Here is a 13,426-nt window from a genome sequence, read left to right on the forward strand (position 1 = left end):
GCTCGATGGTGAAGTTGAGCAAGGGCAGAGACGTGGAACATAGCATGGGTGGAAGAGCAAAGGCTGAGAAAGATTGGCAGGGCTGAATTTGGGGAATGTTGTTGAAAAGAAACCTGCTGGCAGGCTTTTGAAACTTAGGGTAATTGTTTTTTAAACTTGGGTGGTTGAATGGGTAGAGTTAGTGAGGTGAGCCCTGTACTTCCTTGACAGCGGCCGCCATGACTGTCATTTCTGCATTTTTGTGTTCATGTTGGTCATCAGAGCAGTCATTGTAAGAACTGCCCCCTTATTAGGCCCTCATGAAGTCAACAGTTAGAAGTGCTTTACACACATTTTATTTAACCCCTGCAGTAGCACTGGGAGCCAAACATGGTCCCCCCCCAACCCAAACATTTCCAGGGGCAGTCACAGGCTCAGAGAGGTTGAGCGGCATGTTCATGCCTTGGAGTTGCTCCAAGGCAAAGCTGGTTAGAACCAAGATCTCTTGGACTCCAAAATTGGCCTCTCTAACTCTTAATCATTATTGGTTTTTGAGGTAGACAAAAGGCCATTCATTCATTCATTAAATATTTATTGAGTCCCGCTCTGAGCCAAGCCAAGAACCCAAAAATGAGGAAGACATGACCCCTTCCTTTGGGGAGATCAGCATGAAGCAGGGGAGTACTTTCTAATAGATACTGGCTGTTTTGTTTTGTCTGTAATTGTATTTATCAGTTGAGAAGACTAGTCTTCCCAATGGGTTTATAAACTTTGAAAGCACCAACCGCCTCTAAACATATCTGATATTTTTCAAAGTAACTGTTATAGCTCTAGGCACATACAGGCTCAATAATTACCCGGTAGGTAGCGCTGAGGTTCTAGAAACAAAGCAGAAGACGCTCCAATGGGCTGAATTTCCCAGCTGAAGGAAGCTTGCATATCTACAGCAAATGATACTAATGGGCTTTCTCTTCTCCCCAAGGAGTGTCTGATCCCAGAGTGATACTGGACAAGAAAGAGGCAATAGAAGGCGGGGTCGTGATGGTCAATTGTTCTGTCCCAGAAGAAAAGCCCCCAATACATTTCACAATTGAAAAACTCAAACTACACACAAACGGTCTCAAGCAAAAAAGAAAAAAAAAAACGTATGAGCAGAATTTTGTGCTGCTGGAATTCTCAGTAGAGGAGCAGGACCATGTTATATACTTCCAGTGCCAGGCCACCATCTTCTCTGAGAACCGCATGGAGCTCTCGAGAATCATCAGGAGTGAACTGGTCACCGTGACAGGTCAGAGTCCTACCCTCCTTTTTAAAAATCACTCTTTCTGGTTTGCTGGTTGGGGGTGGGAAGAAAGGGCCCAGAATTCCGGAAGCGGGCAGGGGCCTTCTGGGCTGGGCTGCTGTTCTCAAGACTGTTCTTAACCACCTAAAGATTATGTTTAGTTTAACGTGTGTGTGTGTGAGAGAGAGAGAGAGAGAAATTTCCCAAACAAAAGTTTCACAAATCATCTCGATATATGGGGCATTTTGGTATTTTCTGTTCCATTCTACTTCAGTTTTTTTTTTTTTAAGGATTTTATTTATTTATTTGACAGAGAGAGAGAGATCACAAGTAGGCAGAGAGACAAGAAGAGAGAGAGGAGGAAGCAGGCTCCCTGCTGAGCAGAGAGCCCGACCTGGGGCTTGATCCCAGGACCCCCAGGACCCCGAGATCATGACCTGAGCCAGAGGCAGAGGCTTTAACCCACTGAGCCACCCAGGCGCCCCTCTACTTCAGTTTTTTTTAAAAACACTGGTCACGACTCAGGGAAACGCGATGCACTGTGGAAACCACAGCTTTAGTCCAACACGGGTCAGACACCAGAAGGTGGAGTCTGGAGGGGATCTGGAGGGAAGGGCGTCCAGGTCCTTAGCCTTTGCCTCCCACATTTGATAAAGGACTCCCCTCTTCTACCCACCCCTCATCACCGAGATTTTGGACAAATAAACCAATGAGGTGTCCTGAGGCGTGCTCTCTAGAGAGAAAAGCCCTAACAGAGGGAAGCCTGCATATGCATGTCCAGAATGATGGGAGCCCTGGGACAGGCAGCCCGCAGGATGGGACAGGACTCGCGAGCCAGGAAGAGTCGAGGGAAGGCACACTCTAGTGCAGATAGCCTTAAGTCTTATCTATAGGAACCCCAAGGTTTGTCATAAATACCCTCCTGCTTGTGGTATCTGTGTCACCCCCCATTGTGTATGGGTATATGTCCAAATATATACAGGGATGATAGTATGTATATATAATATTTTTCTGATTATAATACATGGTGTGGGTTTAGTTTTCAGAAAATAGGGTACAATATAAAGGGTAAAGTGACAATCATTCACAGCACCACTGCTCAGAGAAATCACTTGTACAGTCCCAGTCTTGTTCTGCTTTATGTGCTCACGCACACACACAACTTTTATTGTGTTCTTCTTTGTTTTGACAAAGAAATACAACCTGCCAAACATACTATTTTATGACTTTTCCTTAGCAGTATTTTATGGACTTGAGTCTGTGTCAAGACAGACAGACCTTGGTCATTCTCTGTGGCATCTCAGAACCTTATCCTAGAGAGGAACCATGATTTATCTCATTTTTCCAATGATAGACATTTAGATATTTTCCCAGGTTTTTGCGGTTAAAACAAAGCTGGAATACACATTCTTAAACTCATCATTTGGGTACTTTCCCAAGTATTTTGTTTCATTATTATTTCTGAGGTTGATTCCTAGCAGTCAAATTGTTGATTCAAATGTTTTGTGCATTTGAAATATTGACGTGTATGGCCAAAGCGCTTCTCAAAATGGTTGAACATTTCCATCAAAAGCGAGGCTGGTGTTTGTTTCCCCACATCCCTACTCTCACAGAGTATTATCTACTTTCATTATTTTTGCCAGTCTGATTGAGGCACAGTGATATATCACTGTTCTTACGCTTTATATTTCTTTGGTCTTTACTGAGGTTGAGTGTGTTCTTTGCGTTTATTGGCCTCTCACATTTCCTTCCATAAACTGCCCGTTCATATACACTTGGCCCATTTTTACTGTTTCTGATTGATTTGTTTGAGTCCTTTATAAATGAAAGGCATTATTAGCTCTTTTTGGAGTGCTATGCACAAATTTCCCCGAGTTCATCATTTGTCTTTATGATAAGTTTTGCATGCAGAAGTGTTTCATCTTTATTTAATTGAATCTATCCATCTTTTTCTTTTTGGCATCTGTTTCATGATTCATACCTGAACCTTATTAAAGGTTATTAAATTAGGGGCACCTGGACGGCTCAGTCAGGCTAAGCAACTGGCTCTTAGTTTCAGCTCGGGTCATGATCTTGGTGTTGTGATCTCAGGATCGTGAGATCAAGCCCCCCCCCTCCCCACCTCTCCTCCCTGTTCTCTCTCTCCCTCTCTCACAAATAAATAAATAAATCCTTAAAAAAATTACTGAAGTAAAAATGCACTTATATTTGCTCTTATTATTTTAATGTTTTTTTATTTCCTGCCTTTAGATCTCTGGTGCATCTGGAATTAATTAAGATATAAGAAAAAAAAACCCTTTAGTGATTATTATGCTCCTCCAGAGGGTAGTTGTTGAGTGTCCTAAAAGATGGCCTCTCTTTTTTGACTTTTATTCAGGAAAACAGACTATTTTTTAAAATATTTTATTTATTTATTTGACAGAGAGAGATCACAAGTAGGCAGAGAGGCAGGCAGAGAGAGAGAGGAGGGGAAGCAGGCTCCCCACTGAGCAGAGAGCCCAATGAGGGACTCGATCCCAGGACCCCAAGATCATGACCTGAGCCGAAGGCAGAGGCTTAACCCGCTGAGCCACCCAGGCGCCCCAGACTAATTTTTTTTTTTAATGATAGTTACTTATTGTGAATTTAGATGACTTTGCAGTAAAAAAGTTTAATGAATTAAAGTATATCACTCTAAATCTACTTTGGGCATTTTAAAATGTCCCATCTGATTTTGCATAGTTGGCGATCTGTGTGCATTCTCTAACGCTCTGCAATTCGTTTTGCAGAAGCAAAGGTTTGTCCCTACTTTTCTTACCAGCTCCTGAAGATCCCATGCCCTGGCATCCAGCCCATACCTTATCAAAGCGGTGTTTTCCAAACTGCATGAGTCATGAAATCAATTTAGTCAGTCAAGGCCAACGCTAAAAAAAAAAAATAGAAGAGACTAGAAATCACTTTTGTGTGGGGGCATATCGTTATTTAAATGTGCATTTCCACAAAGCAGCACAGTCGTCACTTTTGAAAGCGATGGAATATTTATACTGATGCCATAGTTCCGTGAAGTGGTGTGAGAAGAGCCTAGACAATTCTCTGTGGGCAGGGGCGAGAGTCTGTTTCTAATGCTCTGATTATTTTTGAGGTCGTTCGGAGAAGATTCTGCAGATGAGCTCTAGAGAAGGTGGTTTCACCTTTGGGAAGCTCAAGGGAGGATTGCAATTAAGTCTAAAGATGAGGGGTGCCTGAGTGGCTCAGTTGTTAAGCATCTGCCTTCAGCTCAGATCATGATCCCAGCATCCTTGGGATCAGAGGCCCCGCATCAGGCTCCCCGCTCTAAAGGAAGCCTGCTTCTCCCTCTCCACTCCCTCTGCTTGCGTTCCCTCTCTCGCTGTGTCTCTCTCTGACGAATAAATAAATAAAATCTTTAAGAAAAAAAAATGGGCCGAAGATGCAAGAATGAGTGAGAAGGGAGGAGTGAGAAGTTACCGGAGCAACTTAGGAGGTTTTTGGGAGGAAAGATTGAATTTTTTTAATTAACAAGGAAGAACAGTGGTTGGCAACAAAAAGCAAAAGAGAGAGGGACCTAAGTGCCTCTTCCCCTCCCCCAGGTTTGAACCTGAGTCCAACCAGCTTGTCCTCTTCTTGTAGAATCCTTCTCTAATCCCAAATTCCACATCAGCCCCGAAGGAGTGATCACAGAAGGAGATCAGCTTCACATCAGGTGCACCATTCAAGTGACCCATCTGATTCAAGCGTCTCCAGAAATCATAATCCAGAAGGACAAGGAGATTGTAGCGTACAAGAGCCATGGCCGCGAGGCCACCTACTCTGTGATGGCCATGGTGGAGCACAATGGCAACTACACGTGCAAAGTGGAAACGAGCCGGATATCCAAGGTCAGCAGCATCGTGGTCAACATAACAGGTAGGGCTCCTGCTGGAGGGTGTGGGAATAAGGCGGACCTGTGCAGTCACCATGCTAGAATGCAAAATGGCCAGTGAGGGCCAATGCTTCTGCGCCTGCTTGTCTGAATGATGTGCTCAGGTGGGGGTGTCATGCTTAAGGGGGAAAGTCAGTGCACAGTGGGTAAGCAGTTAGCTGTGGTGGTCAAGCATGGAACCTCTGGCATCAGATACCAGCACTGTCACTCACTACTTCGGTGACCTTACATAAGTTATGGAGCTGTTCCGTGCCACAACTCTATGAAATGGGGATAGTTATAGCACTCAACCTGTAGGACTGTTACAGTGACTAAGTGACGTGACTTGCTATACAGCACCTCATACAGAAGAAGCACCCGGTGAATGTGAGCTAGAATGTCTATTATGATATATACCACATTTATTTTTTCTCTGGGCCACATTGTAGGCTAGATCCCAGACACGGGTTCTAAGACAGGGTCAGGAGTGAGAAAGCATTAATATATTCAAAAACAATAGTAAAAATTCCCTTTTGTTGAACACGGTATGAGTGGTTTACCTACATTTTCAGTTAATGCTTGTAACAAAGCTATGAAATAGCTATCATGATCCTGCATTTATGAATATGGAAGTTGAGGCTGAGATGTTAAGTCATTCACCCTGCAATCACAGGGTTACCAGATGGCAGAATGAGTCATCCCCAGGCCCATTTGACTTCCAAACCTATGCACTTAAAAGTTCTATTAGACTCTTTTTCGCCTTTCCTGGATTTACTTCTCTCCATAGTACCTATTACAAAAGAAATATACTCTACCTCTTCCTGTTTATTGTATGTATCTAGGCACTAGACTGCAAGCCAATGGGAGCAGAGACATTACCTATTTATTCACTGCTATGTCTTTAACTCCTAGAGTAGTGCCTGATACATAGTAGGATTTCAATACATATTTGCTGGGGGAATGAATGAACATTCTCTCTACCCTCTCTAAGGGCAGAGAGAATCAGCACTTCTTGGTTGCCAAATGAAGGTGTTCATTCATTCCTTCATTTACTGAAAGCCTTCTAAGTGTCAAGCACTGAATGTAGAGTCATAGGGACAATCTATAGTATCACAGGTAGGCTGCCAACTTTCCAATGTGGTGATTGGTCTATGTGTCGGATCCTGCTGGTCTATAGCGTGTACTAGCAGTTTATCATTGATAATGACAAATATCTTGATGGTACATGATGTTTTTCACTGGTAAGGCATAGTACCTCATTAGAGAAAAGTATTCAATTCAACATACATTGAGTACCTACTGTATGCTGGGCAACTTATTGGAGATAGACAGCTCTAAGGTCGAGCTTTGCTCTTAAAGAATTCACAGACAAGGGGCGCCTGGGTGGCTCAGTGGGTTGAGCCGCTGCCTTTGGCTCGGGTCATGATCCCAGGGTCCTGGGATCAAGTCCCGCATCAGGCTCTCTGCTCAGCGGGGAGCCTGCTTCCCTTCCTCTCTCTCTGCCTGCCTCTCTGCCTACTTGTGATCTCTGTCTGTCAAATAAATAAATAAAATCTTAAAAAAAAAAAAAGAATTCACAGACAAAAATAGACCATTCAAATGCAATGTCATGAAAAAGTACAATAACATGGTGGGCATACTGCTATGAGAGCAACAGGGACCAAGTGGTGAACCAACTGACTCTTGCATCAGTCAAAGCAGCACCACTACCCTTTGGGCCAAGCTACTTTAGGAAAGCATAGAGCATCATTGGTCCCTAAGATACTACTGTTGTAGGTGATCACCCACACCCAGAAGTCTGTATCATGTAGGGTATACAATTCATTCAGTAGATCAGTCTCCCTGGCCCAAGATAGCAAAGTGTTACACTCAGCCTGCCCTTCCCATCCCTTCAACCTGAGTGCTCTGTGATCCTGACCTCCGCCCTTTCTACATGGAGCTAACTGAGCCATACCAGGGCTGGCATGCATCCTCACGTTCAAGTTCTTTTAGGCCTTTGGAAATGTCTCCAGGACCACTTATACATCTGGTTATCCACACTTCTGTTACTATCGAGCCTCACTGTCAATGGCTCTATATAGTGATATTAGCAGCTCACAATAATTTTATGAAGATAAAAGTCATTGAATTAGTCATTTGTCTTTGGGGAGAAATGACACCTTTGCCTCCCCCACCCCTGAAACTATCCACCTTTACAGATCCAATCTGTCACCAGGTGTTGTCTGGTCTCTCAACTCTGTCCTGTCTTCCTATCTTTGTAATCACATCCTAACACTGGCCCTCACACCAGGATTATCTATTGCAGGGGTGTCCTGGACCATCTCTGTTCCAGTTCATTCTTCAACCAGCTGTAGGAGAAGCACTTCTAATATGACCCCTATTTGATATCACTATTCATGGACTTAAACTCCTGCATGGTCATGATCCTTCACTTTGACCCCATCCCCGTCCCAACATGCCTCCTACTCTGACCACCCTTTCCCCTTTGGCTACTGAAAAACTTCTGTTGTCTTTAAAGACCAAGCCCCAGATCTCCTTTGAGCCTCCCCCAGGAGAGTCCCATGGTCACACCTCAGTTCCCACCACACTCTGCTCCCATCTTCAAGTCAGCAATCCCTGAAAAGATCTAGCATCTGCCACAGCCACTCTGCGTAAGCTCTCAAAAGACCAAGTCTGGGCCTCAATTCACCTTATATCATTTGATACTTAAAACAGAGCATGACACATTGTAGGAGTTCGATAAACATTCATTCAGTGAGCAAATAAAAGACTAATTCTGATTAGTCTACGTGATGGGCCTGTCTGCTATATTACATCCTTTACAGATGGACTATTGTTCCCTAACATTTCATTCCTAATTCTAAACCATCTTACATGTACTTCTGCAGGATGGCTTCTACTTTTCACATTTTCATTTACATATTTTTAAACAGAGAGTCATTTCTTTGGGATTCTTGCTACATCATTTTTTTCACATTTTTTGATATCCACCCAATGAGTTTGTAAGGCATTTTAGGATGTCAGTCTCTTTGGTTCCTTTTCCCCACTCCTAACCTAGAGCTTTTGATGGTGCTCTGAAAACAAGTAAGTCAATGATTACATGGAAGGAAGGATGGAATGTGTCTTAATAAAATATAGGTTAATTATTAGGCTACCACCTTACTTGAAGTTTTATTTGATCTTATTGAGGAAACTAGAAGGCATTGGGGACTGATGATGATGGAAATGATTTCTATAGCTATGTAACATCATTGATAATGACAGCATTGATTTGTACCCCCAAACCTGTATGGCAGGTAAATTTAGAATCAAAAGTACAATTTGATTCCCTGACTCCTGGCTGCATTCTCAAACCTGTAGTCTAAGAAGCTTTCCTAGGAGGAACTTTGGGTCTCTGTTCCTTTCTCAATAGGCAGATAGTGTCAAAACTTACTGACTCCTGGGGCACCTGGGTGGTTCAGTTGGTTGAGTGTCTGCCTTCTTTTCTGGTTGTGATTTCGGGATCCTAGGACTGAGCTCCATGTAGGGCTCCCTGCTCAGCGGGGAGTCTACTTCTTCTTCTGTCCCTCCTAACCCCTGCTTGTACTCACTTGCATATGTGCCTCTCAAATAAATAAATAAAATCTTAAAAAAAACTACTGACTCCTTCCTTCTGTATCAAAAGCCAAAATCCTGAGCCAGAGTGCACTTGTTTACACAAAGGACCAAGTCTTCACAGCAGCTAAGTAGTTAATTAGTAATTTCCCAGTATCTGAAAATAAAAACATATTCCATAACAACAAGATCTTGATATATTTCAGGGAATATTTAAACACGGAGATGCCAAGACTTCTTAAAAGTCAACTTCTGTCTTTACTGCTGTTGACATTCAACCTGAATTACGGTACTGGTGACTCCTTAAAGTGGCATAGAATGTTCTAGTTTACAAATTATTCAACCTTGGGTGGCTTCAGGTGTCATCGTCGTCCTCTTTCTCTGTGGGAAGTGTGGGAGGGATGGTGGTCAGCTGCCACTTCTCCCCAACCTCACACTCTCACTCTGCTTTAAGCCTGTATTGCATCCCTCCTGCTTCTAGTCTGGGCCCCTTCAACTCTGTCCCTTCTCCCTCCAGATAGCTCCCTCTAACACAGTCTGATGCCATTCCCCTGACCCAGACTCTCCATGGTTCCCATTGCCCCTAGGATACAATTCACACTTCTTTAGGTGGTTCCCAAGATCCTTCAAATCTATAGGTCTTCCTGTGGCTGCTTCTGCTCCCACTATGTTCCAGAATGCCTGAAATTTCTGGTACTCCTTCCTGCCAGGCCTGTTTCGCTGCTTCTGGATAACTTCCTGCAAGAGTCCTTTCCTGATTTTCTCTTTTCTCTCTCTGTAAAGGGGCTGTGGGAGTGGTGCCCAGAAACATCTCACCCCCTTCCACTCATTGGTCTTTCAGAGCTATTTTCCAAACCAAAGCTGGAATATTCCACCACCCGTCTGGACCAGGGAAAAAACCTGGACCTGTGGTGCTCCATTCCAGGAGCACCTCCAGCCAACTTCACCATCCAGAAGGAAAACACGACTGTGTCAGAGTCTCAAAATTTCACCAGAATCGCCTCAGCAAGGGACAGTGGGACATACACCTGCAGAGCAAGCGTGGGCAGGGTGGTCAAGAGAAGCAATGCAGTCCTGATAACCGTGTGTGGTAGGTACATGCTCACTGGCTCAGAGAATCTTGGGATGGGATGGGACAGAGGCTGTTTGTCAGCAGCTGCCACCCTCTCCAGGCTGAAGGCAGATCAGACTGAGGCAGGGGAAGAACTTGGGAGAAATTGAGAATAGTGAAATCAAGAGACCAAACAAGTGGGTGTATTCCCACTCAGAGTACCAGGAGGAGGCAATACAAGGAAAGCATAGGCAAAAGTCAAGTTCATGGCTTTATTGTGGCTGCTTGCTGATGATGGGGCTGAGCTGGCAAGATTCTGGCTGCTAGAACAGGCTCCCACTCAGGGAGGAAACATTCCTTATTCAATAGCAAACTTTAGGATCTAAGTTCCTCCTTTTTTAATCCATATCCTGGCTGACAAGCAAGCCTAGGTCTTCTGGTGGGCAGAATGTAGGTGCTGGGACCACCTAAAGCCATGCTTCCCAGAACTGACCGTGCATGCAAAACCTGGTTAGAAGGCAGGTCGAGATGGAGCCAGATTCCACATCTCTCACTAGTGCCTGCCTTGGGGATGCTGGGCCCTGGACCGCCCTTGAAGTAGAGGTCTAAGTAAATGTGGAACTCTGGTCAGGCTGTCACAGGCTCTGCTGTGACTCAGTCACTGTCCTTTAGTTTAACTTGTGGCTGTGCTTTATGCAGCCAAGATCTTAGTCTCCGCTCAAACAGGGTTGTATTTTCTTGTCAACTCTCTCATCATGGAATTCCAAAGGAAATAATGTAATAGACAATGGCGGACTTTTACATTTTATAAGCTTTATAAATAAGTGAACTTCTAAATAAGGACCTAGTAGGGGCGCCTGGGTGGCTCAGTGGGTTAAAGCCTCTGCCTTCGGCTCAGGTCATGATCCCAGGGTCCTGGGATCGAGCCCCGCATCGGGCTCTCTGCTTGGTCAGGAGCCTGCTTCCTCCTCTCTCTCTGCCTGCCTCTGCCTACTTGTGATCTCTGTCTGTCAAATAAATAAATAAAAATTTAAAAATAAATAAATAAATAAATAAATAAGGACCTAATAGAATTCTTGCTTCTCGAGGCATGCAATTTACTCTCAAACAAGGCTGAGGCACTGAGGATTTGTTTTCAAATCGAATCCATTTGGGTACTTGTTATAGATCTTATGCTTTTCCTGTATCTTTTCTCAACACAACAGCAACATACGGATGTGTGAGTGTACAAACATATAAACGTGTATTTAGGAAGATGTAATGTTTTTCTTAAATTGGTGTCACCCTTATTTTTGTTTATAGCATTTGCTTCTCCTCTCCCTCGTCACCCCCAATCCTCCCCTCATCCCCACACACATCACCTGTCCATCTTAAAATAGTCCTGTGAAGGTAGGTGAGACAGGCAAGTAATTATGGTCAAGCCAGAGAAGCAAAGAGCAGAGTTTGGAGAAGGACCCTCTTGGGCTGGATGTTTTGTTTCTGCCTTCATTGTTGTTCAAGCTGTTTCTCTGTCATTCTAGAAATGCTCTCCACGCCCAGGATTTTTTATGACTCCAGCTCTGAAGTGATAAAAGGACAGACCATTGCAGTCAGTTGCCAATCTGTAAATGGAACTGCACCTATTTCTTATCACCTTTTAAAAGGAAATAGCATCTTGGATAGCTGTGACATGAACTCGAATGAGCCTGCAGTATTCAAAGACAAACCAATGAAAGATGTAGAATACCAGTGTATTGTGGATAATTGTCATTCCCATAATGAAATGGTCAGCGAAGTCCTGCGGGTCAAGGTCATAGGTAAGTGGCTGTGCTGGGAGAAGAAATCTTGTGGTTTGGGGGCTTTACTTCATATCTTCAAAGGTTTGGGGTTCCCCAGGGGTTGTACGCACTAGTGGTTGGTACTCATGCAAAGGCCCTAAACATGCCATGTGGCAAAGCAGGACCAAGACCCAGGTAAACAGGGCCAGAAAATATCTGGTGGCTCTTGGCGTGGCCAGTGACATCTCTTGGCAGAACCTTTCAATCGAACTGCTGAAATATCAGAGTAAAGTGTCCCGACGTCAAGAACTACTAAAGTTGTGTTATGGGGCTCCCTTTTTAGAGGAACTGACCACCGTCTCTGAGAATTGTAGACCGGAGTTCTTCTCCGCTGTTGACCCTTGAGGTTGAAGACTCCATCATGTGGAGAACCTGCAGCCATGAGAGCTGCAGACTGTGGTCTCATGGGACTGACACTGTCATACTCAGGAGAAATAGACCTTTGTGCTGGGGTGGATATTTTCCATTGAGCCTCTGACTTGTCATCTCTCAGAAGGCCTCAGGACCACCATTGTTTGCATCTCTGAGATATCCCACATCCTTTTGTAAAAAGCCTAATAGGCTTCTCCTTCTTCTTCCTCCTTCTTGTTTAATAACTGCCTATCTGCGGGTTCCACTGTGGACCTCTTAAGTAGGCTAGAGATTCTTGCTTCTATTAATGTATGGTCCAAAAGGAGCCATATATTTCAAATTAATATCAATATATATAAAGCATCTAATGCTATAGGGCATACAAAAAAAGAAAACATATTGTTTTCAATGACATAGCAAGAAACACAGGATGTCCTGATTAAATAATGGAGAAATAGTTTAGTATACTTGAATGACAGTGCAAGTAAGCATAGAAAAAAAATGCTGCTAGGGAACCCATGATTGTCACATGAACTATCCTTACAACAATGGTGATAGGAATTCAGGGCATGAAAGGGATCATCTAGCTTGAATCCAAAGACCTGGGTTGGGAGCCAGGTCTTGACAATGGGTCAAGAAAGGGCTGGGTCAAGAAATGGCCAACCAGTTAAATACATGAGCAAAATGTCTCCATGGAATAGTTTAAAAGACTGGGTAGATCAGATGGCTGGAAACAAAAGATTGGGACTGGAAAATCATTGGATATAAACTGAAAATGTGACTGAGCTCAACTGTGAAGGGCATCGAATGCTGGTCTCTAGAGTTGAGAGTTTGTCCTGTGTGCAATAAGAGCCAGAAGAGGAAAGGAGGTCATGAGGAGGATGGAGTTTGGGGGAGATTAACTGGGGGGCTCTATCTCTTAGAAGTGGAGACTTCAGATCTCACAATACCTTAAGAAGTCAATGCAGAGGCCCATGTGAAACTGTTTAAGTTGGTTTAAATTGGGTCAATAGTAGCTGCTAACATTTACCATGAACCTTGACCAGGTGGGCATCCCAGTGTGAAGTAGTCTAGTAAATTATCCCCGTTAATACTTACAATAGCCTTGTAAGACCCGTGAAAATACTATCCTTGCTTTATGATGATGCAGCAAAGGCTTAAGATGAACAGCTGAGGGGCACCTGGGTGGCTCAGTGGGTTAAAGCCTCTGCCTTCAGCTCGGGTCATGATCTCAGGGTCCTGGGATCGAGCCCCACATCGGGCTCTCTGCTCAGCGGGGAGCCTGCTTCCCCCTCTCTGCCTGCTTCTCTGACTCCTTGTGATCTCTGTCTCTGTCAAATAAATAAATAAAACCTTTAAAAAAAAAAAAAAGATGAACAGCTGATGGGGAGTGGGGCTGGGAATTGGGGTCGGGCAGCCGGGCTCCTGAAGCTGGTTTGCCACCACCCCACTGT

At 44.0% G+C, this 13,426-nt stretch overlaps 1 protein-coding gene across 3 annotated transcripts in view; it reads left to right on the forward strand.

Annotated features, from left to right (window-relative positions):
* Positions 1-13,426, forward strand: part of LOC111158031 (platelet and endothelial cell adhesion molecule 1) — a 59,382-nt gene that overhangs the window by 15,707 nt on the left and 30,249 nt on the right. For all 3 annotated transcript variants that reach the window (XM_022519821.1, XM_022519822.1, XM_022519823.1), the window contains 4 exons: positions 962-1,267; positions 4,889-5,164; positions 9,595-9,843; positions 11,325-11,600. In XM_022519821.1, coding sequence (XP_022375529.1) covers positions 962-1,267; positions 4,889-5,164; positions 9,595-9,843; positions 11,325-11,600 — 1,107 coding nt within the window. The remainder of the gene's footprint in view (positions 1-961; positions 1,268-4,888; positions 5,165-9,594; positions 9,844-11,324; positions 11,601-13,426) is intronic.

This window comes from Enhydra lutris, unplaced genomic scaffold (assembly GCF_002288905.1).
Source record: "Enhydra lutris kenyoni isolate GAN:26980312 unplaced genomic scaffold, ASM228890v2 scaffoldscaffold57, whole genome shotgun sequence".
In the NCBI taxonomy this organism is placed as follows: domain Eukaryota; kingdom Metazoa; phylum Chordata; class Mammalia; order Carnivora; family Mustelidae; genus Enhydra; species Enhydra lutris.